At 51.6% G+C, this 12,982-nt stretch overlaps 1 protein-coding gene across 3 annotated transcripts in view; it reads left to right on the top strand.

Annotated features, from left to right (window-relative positions):
- The window catches only part of ZDHHC14 (zDHHC palmitoyltransferase 14), a 180,549-nt gene that overhangs the window by 144,103 nt on the left and 23,464 nt on the right, over positions 1-12,982 (top strand). For 2 of the 3 annotated variants that reach the window (XM_079781065.1, XM_079781066.1), the window contains exon 4: positions 11,431-11,568. The exons of the other annotated variant lie outside the window; for it this stretch is intronic. In XM_079781065.1, the coding sequence (XP_079637191.1) occupies positions 11,431-11,568 (138 nt within the window). The remainder of the gene's footprint in view (positions 1-11,430; positions 11,569-12,982) is intronic. 3 annotated transcript variants of the gene reach the window in all.

The raw sequence follows: 12,982 nt of genomic DNA, 5'->3' as shown, positions 1-12,982 counted from the left end.
GCCACTGTTTTAATTTTAGATGGAAAGTTGTTATTTGAGGAATCCTACTCTTTGCAGCCAGGGAGAAACACCCAGGGATGTGCTGAGAGCTGGGCTGCCCCTGGCTTCCCTCCCCTTCGTAACGACGGGGGTTGGGTTGATCCTTCCAGGCTCACAAACAAAGGTAGCTTTGCGCTGGGAGCGGAGAGAGGGAAATGCCGTTTCCCAGACAGTTCGGGAGAGTGTTGTACTTCGCTAAGTCCGTTTGACATGAAAGCAGGTGGCGAGGGGTCTGTGCCTCCGTCGAGGATGGAGGAAAAGCTTTCCTGGCGAGTGGACTCTGGTGCAAACACAGAACCTGTTGGCAGAGCCCAGTGACGGGGCCATGGCTCTGAGACAGACGCAGGCCTGAGGCCTGGCGCTGGCGTTGAGTAACCTGGCACCCGGGCAGGTGATGTGACCACCCCTGCAGACGGGGCTTACCCCGTGCTGCCTCCGAGGTGCCCTTAAGGGTTAGGGGAGACAGTGCCCAGCAAGCACCCAGGACAGCCCGGCACCCACACCGGGCTCAGGACTGCTTGTCGTGAATGCTGCTGCCACGAGTAACGGGACAGATGCTGCCGCAGGCTCCCAAAGGCTGCAGGCGCGAGGCTAGTCCCCACAGTGGCCGCGCCCCGTTTCTGCAGCCTGGCGCGATCAGGTGATGTGTCGCACTGAAGTGGATCTCCTCTCTCTCCCTGACTTCGGCACCTGTTTCCGTCTCGTTCTCTCATCCTTTCTCTCTCTGTGTTGTCATCACGTTGCTCTGCGCACTGGAAACGGAGTGTTTGGGTTGTTGTCCGTCCGGCACAGCCAGCAGCTGGGCGGTGGACCAGCTCTGCCCTCGCAGCCCTAGGCTCCCTCCGTGGCCAAAGCAGAGTCACCGGGGCCGGGGAAGCACGCGTGCACCGTGAGGTCCTCGCAGACTGACGGCGCGCGTCCTGAAATCCCACAGGAGTCCCCACCCCTGCCCTGACCGGGGGGCCCAGCTACCTTTGGCCAGGCGGAGGCAGCTTGGCCTGGAACTGAGAGCAGCCGCCTGGCCCCAGACCCGCCCTGCCTGGGAGGGGCCCTCGGCACTGCAGCCACATCTGGGGGGGCTGGGAGGACAGAGCTGGTGCCGAAGCCTGAGGCTGTGGCAGCCCCTGGGGAGCTCAGCAGTGCCGACTCTTGGAGAGGGGCTTGCTGGTCCCATTTTCTTCCGTCCCCCTCTCGTTTCTGGTGTGGGTGGCACGAAGAACCTCCAGGTGCCCTCTGCAGGGACTTGATGTCCTTTGCTCTTGTTTTTGGAAGAGCTTCACCATCGTCTTTAAAATCCTTATGTCCCCTCTCTCATTCCCGCCTTTGCTGCTGTGCTGAACACCTTGCTCCGCGCTCTCCCTCTGCCCCTCAGCACCCGCCCCGTCCAGCTGCTTCCTGTGGGATGTGGGCCCCTGAGCTGGGCCCGCAGACATCCTGTGTGTACGCTCTGCCAGGCCCCCGCTACCCAGGGACCCCCTTTCTGCGTCCAGCTATACCTGCACCAGGTGTGTATCCGAGAGCTACCATGGCAGCTGCCTGCATTCTGCGTGTGGGCAGCACCTGGGGTTTCCTTTCAGCTCTTTGGGTGGTGAGAGGACCCTTCACTTCCCATCGGAAAGTCCGTCACTCGAAGGGACTGCAGTGACCTGGCACGTTATCCTACGAGAAGCTGGAACGAACAGGGCTGTGCTGTGCACCCTGGTCTCCCGGATCCTGGTTTTCCACTCGCGTTTAATGCGCACCTGTGGGTCCGGCACTGTGCTCACAGCTGGTGCATCTAAATAAAAGGCAGTCCCCACGATCATTATTAATAGGAGAACGGAAGGGGGAAAGCATTATATGTACCAGGTTACAGGGTCAAAGAGAGTACTTAGAGTAAAGGCTACAGTGAACAATGTAGTCATCAAAACACATGTACCAGACAACATGGCGTCGAGATATAGAAAGAACAGTTTGTTAGGAAATGCAAGGGTAATTTGGTATAAACATAATGCTAGTGAGAAACAGTAGCATAACTCCAGTTTTAGGGCTCAGATAAGCACACTTCAAGGAATAAAATGGTATCATTCATAAGCAGATGCTGAACTTTGTTTCTGCAAAGTATACTTGCCTTTTTAAACTGTTTGTAGAACGTTTACAAAAAGTAATCATGAGGCCACACAAAAATTTCTAACTTTCTAAAAAGCAAGTGTTGCACAGGCTGTGTAGCTGATGACACAACAATAAAACTAGAAATCAACCACAAAATATAATACACAAACCTAACCGATTGTAATAGTTTTTAAAACTTTACATCGTAACTCATGGGCGACAGAAACTTCAAAATTGCAAGTACGGAATAGTTAGGGAATGACAATAAGAACCATGCAAAAGAAAACTATGCCAGTCAGAATTCTAAATTTTAAACACACAGAACAGTTAACCTAAGCAGAAAGCAATTGTTTGGAAAACTTTCAGGTAGCTCATAAAAATGAAGGAAAAGGCTGGAGAATCGGGCTCCGAAGCCAGGGAGAGCCAGGGAGAGGCTGGGTGGCTGCCCCAAGCTGGACACATTGGCGACAGGATAGCACAGGAGGTGCCAGGCCACAAGCAAGGTGTTTGTCCCCACCACTGGGCTCTCACTCTGCTGCTGACGTCCGCTTAGAACTGTGACTCTCTGGGAGGCCCAGGGGTGCTGGCTTCGGAGAGCTGGCCAGAGCATCTGGGCCTGTTTCATTCTACAACCAGGCAGTGCCCCACTCAGCGTCTATAATGGGGTGGGAGAGTGGGGCCTTGCCTGGCACCTATTTTGGGGTTCTCCCCAAACAGGAAGTTTGCTTGGATGGTGGATGGCCCATAAAATAAAAAGTTTTTAAAAGTCAAGTACAAAAAAAACCGAACTTAGAAGCAAATAAACAAACATAACATCCATCTCAAGAAGATAGAAAAAGAATGGCAAAATAAACCAGAAAAAAACAAAACAAAAAAAACAGGAAGAAAACAGTCACCCAGAAAACAAAAAAAGAAGCGAACACAGAACTAATTCTGTAGAAAACAAACAACAAAATGGTAAAGTTCTGGTGAAACTGAAAGAAAAGAACAAAGTGAAAATAGCAAAATCAAATGAGATAAATGTAGTTGTTTTTTACTTACTGGAAAATACACTATTTTGTAGACCAATTGATATGAGAATCTCAATGAAACATTGTTTTATGGGAAATTAGCCAGAGAATGACAGGAAAACTTAAATAGATGACCAACAGTGAAAAGCTGAGTTAATTGAAGAATTCGCCAGAGACGTGGCTCCCTGTGTTCTGAGGAGTGTTTCGAGCTGAGAGCAGCTGGGCAGCCTTTCAGCTCATTTCAGCAAGAGAGCAAACCCCAAAACCGGACAGCAATAAGATGCAAAACGGAAAAAAGACTCTCATTTATGAATGCACGTTAGAGCCAGCGTGATGGCATAGCCAGTTTCATCTAGAAAGGATTCATCATTCTGACAGAGAAAGGTGTATTCCGGGAATGCGATGATTTTTTAATGTTACTGAACCTATTAATTTATCAATAGGTCAGAGGCCGGAAGTGTGTGATTGTGATCATGGATACTGAAGCCTGGCACCTGTTTCTAACTCTAAAACTCGCAGCACCGAGGCTGGAGGCGTGGCCGGCAGAATCTGGGCTGCGTGACCTTGGTCCTGGGACATTGCTCCCAGAGTTCTGTCACCTCACCTGGCAAAGAGACTCTGCAGGCGCCTTTCAGGTTACTAATGAACTGACCTTAAACTAGGGAGAGGACCCTGGGCTATCCATGGGCCCACTGTGATCACAAGTGCCCTGTAGAGCAAAGATGGAGAGAGTGCAAGCAGGAGAAGGAGTAGCTCACGGTGCTGGCTTGAAGATGGGGGGGGGGGGCGGGTAATGGGAAGGGGGAGAGGAAGAGAATCCCAACCGCACCAGCTTGGGAGGACCTGAGGCCTGCAGCCCGCCCTTGTGATCTTAGCCTGGAGAGACCCTGAACTGGGCTCCTGACCACTCACATTTCCAAGCAGTAGACTGGTGTTGTTTAAAGCCACTACATTCGTGGTAATTTGCCCTTTAGCAATAGAAAACTAATGAAGAATATTCCTTTAACATGATTTTTTCAAAGCTAACTTTTTAAAAAAAATAGTAAAATAATGAATTATTTACATGAAAGTTAGGAACAAATTAGGATGTCCACTATCACTGCTAATATGTAACGTTTCTACTTTTCTAATTAACATAGTAGGATGAGAAAACTGTGAACATATAACCGTCAAAAATGAGCAGACAATATTATCACTTTTTTTATAGATGATGAGAAAACCAACAATAACAGTACCAACAAACATGAGAGCTAGTTTTTTAAGTTTGGTAGATTTTTTTAGACACCAAATAAATACATTAAAATAGGGTACTATGTATCAGGAACCATAGTAGAAATCAAGACATGGTGTCTCCACAAACTTATTTATAAATTCAGTGCAATTTGAGGCAGGGGACCAGATAAAAAAATTGTAACGTTCAACTCAAAGCCTAAGCTAGCCATAACAACCAACAGCGTTTTGGATAAAGAGCAACGCGGTATTAGACATTATGAAGTCCAAGGTGCGTTCCTAACCCACAGGTCAGCTGTAGTGACCCATGCGTGGATGTGTGGGAGCGATTTCTGCGTGTCCACTTCCGTTCTCCAAGTCTCCAAAGGGATCATTAAATGCACGGTTCCTGTTAGAGAGGGCCTGGCAGCCGCTGGGGAAGGCCGTGGGGGAGGAACGCACAGCGGGGTGCGCTCGGGGCTCTGGGGAGGCGTCTGAGAGCCCAGAGTTCTCGGTGGTGCCGGTCACTACGCCACGTGTCGCAGCATCGGTAGGAGTTACTGGGTTGAAGAGCGAGAGGCCCAGCAGGTAGACAGACAGACAGGACAGTAGGACAGAGGCTCAGAGGCTAGGCGGGAAGAGCAGGGTGTTTGAGAGCGTGGAAAAGGCGAGTCACCTGAGGTTGTCTGCTGCTCGTGGAGGCTGCCCCTGGGGTTTCTGCCTGGCACGTGGGCAGGGCCTCTGCTCCTGGGCCGCAGAGCCTTCCAGTGAGCCGTCGGTTTTCCTTAGCGTCTCTTTGGCGGAAGCAGCAGCGCCTGTGAATGCTTTTGGATTCCAGCTGCCTGTCATGTTTCCTCCCTGTCCCATTCCGCGTCCTCCGGGAGGTTCCTGCGCGCCTCGGCCTGGCCCGTCACCGTGTCCCCGCCTCCGACTTGAACTGAGCGCGTACAGTCACGAGATCCGTCAGCTGAAGACAACGTGGGCGGTTTTTCTTGTCACGGGTCATCCATGTGGGGCCGGGGGTTTCAATGAGACTTGCACAGTGACAGAGAAGTCAAGGAATGTCGCCATCACTGAGGCATCTCGCACTTTGCAAGACTTAGAGCCGGGCTCACTCCTGGCTGTGCAGGAGGCTGCCGTTTTCCTAAGCGGCTTCCGTCACCCACACGACCAGCTCCGAGCCAGGTTTACCCCCCTCTAAGCACGCAGATAAGGACCTGGGCATGGATGTTGGCACTGACTTCCTCCTGGTTTCCTTAGGAGCCGCTCAGCTGTTTTTCAGAAAGAGATGGGTTTCCATTCCAGCTCATGGTCAGTGGCTCAGTGTGACTAGCTCCGGGGACAGGCGACGCCGTCCGGGTCACCTTTCTGACTCACTCAGCTGAGAGGTGACCTTCTTTCCTGGAAGCCCTTCCCTTCCTCTTGTGTCAAATGAACGCCGATCCCGGTTGTCAGGGCGCTGTTTTCTCGTCTCTTCCTGCCAGCTCTCATTTCCTGCCTCTCACAGCAGCTCCCTCTCCGCCCCTGGCTGCCCCAGACCCTCTCTCGGCCCTGCTCTGTCCCCCTCCAATCTCCACGCCGCGGCTGGAGCCACGCTTTTGCTTCAGCCAGATAACCCCCCCTCCAGCTCCCTCCGTCCGTCCGTCCGGCTCCTTCTCAAACAAGTGTTACTTCCATGCACATTAAAATTGCAAGAGAGCCGAGGGATGCTTCGGAGGCAATAACCAAAATACGATGAAATCCCACCAAGTCTTTAATCGCTCAGAACAATCTCCTTCATGACATGTTTGTTACGGTCTAAGTGCATGTAAGTAGGTACGGATTCCTTAGATGGAACACCCGCGTCCAGGAGTCTGCATGTTAGCAAACCGCCAGGCGATTCTTAGCAAGTGTGAGAGCCTGGAGGGACTCTGCCCTCCTGGGTTCCGCCTTCAGGCCCAGGCCCTCGGGATGCGCTGGGATGGCCCCTGTCACAGAGCAGCGGCTTCTGTGTTTATCCCACAAGAAGTGCTCGCCTCACTGCTGCCTGCGATTGTCAGGCTGCAGCTCTGCTTCAAAAAGACTCTCCTTCCATACCCAGAGAAGCCACGGGCAATTACGTCACAGAAGTCTCTCTGCGTCTCTTCTGTCACCTGTTTGCCCTGCTCTGTCTCCCCCGACTGGCTCCTGGCCGGTGCCTGGGGAGTGCGTGTGCTCACCTCCGCGTCTCACCCCCTTTCGCATCCCGAAGTCTGTCTTTCTCTCAGGTTCACGTCTCCAGGTCAGACCCAGAACATCTGAGGAAACAGAAGTACAGGCTGGGGCAAAAGTAGGTTTACAGTTGTGCCTACTCAAAACAGAGTTTGTTCTTAAATTTATTATGTATTAATTATTGTATTAGTTTCCATACAAACAACTTAGATTTCACTGAAAGTCTTAGAATAGCATGAATTATTTAGTGTCTAAGAATGTGGTCCTCTGGCACTTAAGTCAGTTAAAGATTTTTTTTTCATTTATTCTTACTGATTTCAGAGAGGGAAGGAGAGGGAGAGAGAGATAAAACATCAATGATGAGAGAGAATCATTGATCTGCTGCCTCCTGCAGGCCCCCCACTGGGGATCCAGCCCGCAACCCTGGCATGTGGCCTGACCAGGAATTGAACTGTGACCTCCTGGTTCATAGGTCAACGCTCAACCACTAAGCCACGCTAGCTGAGCTAAAATGTCCTAGGTTTAAAGAAACATCCTTTTCCACTTCATACCTTTAAAAACATTTAACTTAATTAAAATCTAATTACCATTCAAAGTAGGAGTCTCACATTTCAGTTGCATGTTTACGTCTGTAGTTTCACACGTGCAGTCACCCGTGGAGAGCGGACCTGGGTATGACCCCTTCTCCTGACCACGCTGAGGCCCAGGCTCCCCGAGCCCACGCTCATGGGCAGTCCAGGTGTCCAGCCTGCGCCGGGCCTGAGGTCTGACCTCATCTCTCCCTGCACCCCACTCTCCAGGGCCTAGGTTAGAGCCCAACTTCGGGGACATTTCTAATTCTGAACATTTTTGAACATTGTACTCATGCCCAACATTTGCGAACACTTTTCCCTTAATATTTCAGTGGATTTTCCTGTCCCATCCAATTTTAATACTTCTCCGTTTCTCCTTGTTTTTAAGAGCACTTTTTTATATTCCAGCTCTCCCAGAAATGAAACCTTCATTGAACCATTAACTGCCACCCGTCCAAAATGGAAGCCATCCCCACACACCACGATGTTTTGAATGTGCGTCTATAGACGCTTATGGGGAAAGGATTAATGGGGAAAGGCGTCACGCAGCTCAGTGCCTGCGGGTCCTGGGGGTATCTCCTCTACTCCCTGGGAGCGCCCTCTTGTGGAAAGTGTGGGCTGTGGCCAAGGATAAAGGCAATAATGACGTCACGGGCGCTCAGTGGATGGTAGTTTTCATCATCGTCAGTAATATCCTTTTCGTTATTACTTAGCGTTTGGGGCTAACAAAATAGGATGTGTCGCCTTTTCCTGGACTGTGGTTCCACTGGCCATTTTAAAGGAACCTTCTTCCCCACTTAGAAGCTGAGGGCAGGTGACTTCTCGGAACTGCTGCCCCCCCTTGACCTCCCCCGCAGCCTCCGGTCTCCCCGAGGTGTCCTGTGCGCTGTGGTTACTCACCCACCTCTGCCTCCGCTGGCAGCAGGAGGCCCCGTCTCCCCGGAGCTGATGCACACGGACAGCCGGACAGCCGTCGGCGCGGCCCTGTCAGCTCAGCCTCGCTGAACAGGTTCAGGTTCCACAGGCCCTGCCTCTCCCTGCGGCCGGCTGCCCGAATCTCACCTTTGCTGTCACTTTCCCGTGTCTCCCCCTGGCAGCAGGAGCCGGCGTCAGGAATACTATGGGCAGCCGAAGGCGTCTCTCCCCTCACTTGGAGCATATTGGGGAGCGTCTGCTCCCCGCCAAGCACTTGCATCGGGACCAGGGCTACTGGGGTGACGAGAAGTGATTTCTCACTTCACAGCCTCACCTGGGGAAGGAGAGGAAAACCCACAAACTACCCCAGGGCAGTGAGATGCTAACAGGTGTGATCAGCACACACACACACACACACACACACACACACACACACCCTGCGCCGACTTGGGTCTCTGTGATTAGAGAACCTTCTAGGTGTAGCGCCCCCCATCCCCCCCCCCCCCCCCCGCCCCAGGCTCTGTTCCTGGGCGGCCTCTGACTCCAAAGTGCTTTTTCAAAGACCCACCCATCGCACACGCCCCGCCCCGCCCCCCAGGACAGCACTCCCCGTCAGTGTTTCCACAAAAATACACACTCCGGCCTCTAATAATAGTTGTTTGAAGCGTCTCAGATGTTGTGGTTGCACACAGCTCACGCTGCCAGCTGTGGGCCCCTCCTCCTCCAGATGTTGTCCCTTCCAGCGGCTGCTTCAGCCAGGTCCCCAGGAGCCACGCCTGCGTCAGCTCGGGCCCAGACTCTATGCTCTTCTTCCCTGGAAACGGAGAAACACTAACATCAGCCTCCCCTTCAAACCGGCCCCAGGCAGCCCCTGGGCTTCCCCCACTCCCAGAGCCAAGACCAGGGCGTTCAGAGCAGAACCGAACCGTACGGGACTGGGCGAGCCACCCCCACCCCTCACCCTGTCCCAGTTTATCCGTGACCCCTAGAGGGAGAATGTGTGCGGTGGGAGAGCAGCCTGATTTCCATGCTGAGTTGGGGTTCCCTCTGTTAGCGTTCATGCCTCGGACTGAGGAGGATTTGGAGGCTGAAAGTAAGTGTCCTCCCTGGAGAAGATAAGGGACGCCTGGAGGCGCGGGGCGCGTGTGGCTGTTTTCCTTCGCGGCAGGCCTCGCCCTTGATCCTGCCGGGCACCGGCGCATGCTCACTGCCAGCACCGGGCGTTCAGTGGTCAAGTCCGGAGGCCCGGGGAGCCGGGTCCCCTCCCACCCTTGCTGCACGTCAGCTCTGACGTCGGGCAATGCGCGTGCTCGCCCGGTGTCCTGTTGGTGGTAAGAAGGTTTATTCACTTACGTGACAGATTTTATCAGTGGCTCAGAGTAGGGTTGGCAGAGAAAAGCAAATAAATAACTAAGATAATGTTAGATAACAGTGAGAGTTGTTGATGGGACTTGCTCGTGGATGGGATGTGAGGGTGAGGGAAAGAACGGAGTCAAGAATGGTGCCTGGGCCCCGGCCACATGGCTCAGTTGGTCGGAGCGTCATCCCATATACCATAAAGGTAGCAGGTTCGACCCCTGGTCGGGGTGTGTATGGGAGGCAACTGATCAATGTCTCTCTCTCTCTCTCTCTCTCTCTCTCTCTCTCTCTCTCTCTCTCTCTCAAAATCAATAAAGCCCTGGCCAGTTTGGCTCAGTGGATAGAGCATCAGCCTGCAGACTCAAGGGTCCCAGGTTCGATTCCGGTCAAGGGCATGTACCTTGGTTGCGGGCACATCCCCAGTGGGGAGTGTGCAGGAGGCAGCTCATCAATGTTTCTCTCTCATCGATGTTTCTAACTCTCTATCCCTCTCCCTTCCTCTCTGTAAAAAAATCAATAAAAATATATTTTAAAAATATTTTAAAAAATCAATAAAAACGTATCTTCAGGTGAGGATTAAAGGGAAAAAAAAGGAATGGTGGGATTCTGGGTTGACAGAAGGAGGCGGGAAGTGGGAGGAGGACTGTGTTTGGGGAGGGAGAAGGGAAGTTCTCTCGGGTCAAGGCTGAGATGGCGAGGCTGTTGCTGACAGCGCCATGTGGCCACTTTGGCGCCATCCGGTGGAGTTGGTGTTGGAACTTGGGGTAATGAGATTGCCCGTGAGAGCAAGTGTCCGTGGAGAGGGGCAGAGGCAGCCTGGCCCTGCGTGGGGCCCACACTGTTAGCTGTGCCCCCGCCCCCACGCCCTGCTGTCCTCTGCAGCTGTGAGCCCAGGGAAGAGGGTTTGGCCTCACAGCTGGACTGGAGGCTCCGTCCCCGTGCCTCTGGCCCAGCCTCCACGCCGCACCCATTTCCTGCGCTCCTGTGCAGAGAGGGAGAGGTGTCCCAAGACGACAGCCTCAGTCTTGGGGACATCTGGCTGATCCACGTGTTCTCTCTGTGCACTTGTGCGTGTGGACCTCGCCATGGCGCAGCCTGTGTGGGTCGCTGAAGTGGGGGAGTGGCATAGTTTGACTCAGGGGTTCCCCTTCCTGCTGCGCTCGGATCCCGTCACCCACGTGGGCACGCCAGTCAGAACTGCTTTCCTTGGAGGGTCAGCCTCTTAGAGCCACTGGCTTGTCACCAGGACCGTGAGCTCTGAGACTTCTCTCCAGATCCTCTGCGAGGACTGGCTGTGTCTTGTGACTCAGTGGTTGAGCGTCAGCCTATGAACCAGGAGGTCACGGGTTCAATTCCCAGTCAGGCAGCTGCCCGCATTGCGGGCCCAGTCCCCAGTGTGGGGTGTGCAGGAGACAGCCGATGCATGGTTCTCTCTCATCATTGAAGTTCCTATCTCTCCCCCACTCCCTTCCTCTCTGAAATCAATAAAAATATATTTTTTAAAATAATAATAGTATCAGTTCTTCTCCGACTATTGAAATAGCGGAGACATTTCTTAGGAAACAGTCGTCATTGGGATGGGAGACCAGGGCTTGTCCCTCTGTCCTGTCCCCAGCCCCTGGGGACCTCTCTGTCTGGTCACCATGAGAACCTGTACCCACGAAGGCGGGGACCCCACACCATCCTGCCCAGCTCTCAAGTCAGAGGTGTTGGTACCCTCTTAAGGAAAGACTGTTCTGTGAACCAGAGTCCTTCTATTTGCATTTGTTGTTTTACCGAAGGGTGAACTCTTACTTTTCTAATTGTAATGAGAATAAATGTGTACTCTCGGTTTCCTTTGAACAGACAGGTTCTGTTGAAAGAATAATCATGTTCTTGAAATGTCTTCATGTTAAGCCTTGCTCTGAGTGGTGCATGTGTAAATACATAGTTATATTATTTTTGTTATGTTATCAGCATTGGGGGGGGGGGAGGGGCTCCTTCATGTAAAAAGACACTTTATTAATTGATTCCCCTTTTTTTTTCTTTTCTGCCTCTCTTTTCAGAACGGTTTGATCACCACTGTCCCTGGGTAGGCAACTGTGTGGGGAAAAGAAACTACAGATTTTTTTATATGTTTATTTTATCTCTGTCTTTTCTGACAGTCTTTATATTTGCATTCGTTATCACCCACGTCATTCTTCGTAAGTATGCTGGTGGGATCAGGTTACGTATGTAGCCATTTGCCTGACTTTGGTTTTCTGATTTAAGTTTGATTTACTATTTTGATCATCCCGGGCTTTCTCTTCCTTCTCTCCCCCTTCTCCCTGTCCCCTCCTCACTTCCGCTGCCCCTCCCCCCCTTTGCTTCTGCCTGCCTCCCTCCCACCTCAGCCCCCTCCTTTCCACTCCCCACCCCCCATCTTTCCACGGTCACACCTGGGACAGGCTCCCCCACTTTTTCCTTGATACTTGTCCCTATTCCCACCTCAGGGACTGCACTTTCCCGTCTGCTAAGGAGCCCCCAGGAAGAATCACCCCCACATTTTCTCAAAGGATATTGTGCTGCACTAATGAACGAGCTTTTTAACATTTTGACGTGATATCTACTTAAGCAGAGCAGTCACCTCCCTAGAAAAAGGTGTGGGGATAAAGCCTGTGTTTTCTTGCACACAGATCTACATGTTAAAGGTACACATTGGATAAGATGTTCAGTTATCTGCTAGAACATTAGGAAGCTACGGCTGGCATTTAAAGGAAGCAGCCTGGTTAGAAATGCGATTTGGATGTAAAGAACTTTGACATATATATCCGCCTGAGCAAACGGCATTTTTCATTCCCATTCTGAAGGCCGTAACTCTGAGTTCCTTTTGTGCTTGGCCTTTTACTTTCCTACAGTAGGCAGTGATGAGAAGGAAGTTAATTGGCTTTGAACTATAAATTTAAGCCTTTAAACTCCCATTACAGTGCCATTAGCAACATTAAAGACCAGCGGGGCCTCTTGTCCACATTCCTGAAGAACAGCCAAGTACAGAGCCTCTTTCTGGAATGTTCCAGAAAGTATCTGAGTACAGGCCTCACTTTCCTCCCAAGCAGCAGCTCTCAAACCTCAAAGGGGGTGCACTGAGGCTGCAGTCAGAAATGTTTCCTCTTCTTCTCTCCAGGGGCCTGTGTGGGCCTGTGTGGGCCTGGGGAAGTGGATGGTAAGGAAGGTTTCACATTAGTTCTTTTTATTTTTATTTTTAAGTATATTTTTATTGATTACAGAGAGGAAGGGAGAGGGAGAAAGAGATGGAAACATCAATAATGAGAGAGAATCATGGATCAGCTACCTCCTGCACACCCTACACTGGGGATTGAGCCTGCAATCTGGTATCGAACATGACCTCCTGGTTCATAGGTCAACACTCAACCTCTGAGCCATACCAGTCGGACTCACATTAGTTCTTTTTAGATATTGGTCAATATTGGACGTTAAATGGAGTACCCAAAATTTTAACAGCATTTTAAATCCTAGTTCCCATTTTTTCTTACTGAAATCCCTTCATCTGAAGGTGACACAGATTTGTAACATATGCCTGAGCGCCGTCACTTGGCGGGGCTGCAAGAACAGGGGTGA

Source organism: Cnephaeus nilssonii (assembly GCF_951640355.1).
Source record: "Cnephaeus nilssonii genome assembly, chromosome: 9".
Lineage (NCBI taxonomy): Eukaryota > Metazoa > Chordata > Mammalia > Chiroptera > Vespertilionidae > Cnephaeus > Cnephaeus nilssonii.
This window is presented reverse-complemented; position numbering and strand designations above follow the sequence as displayed.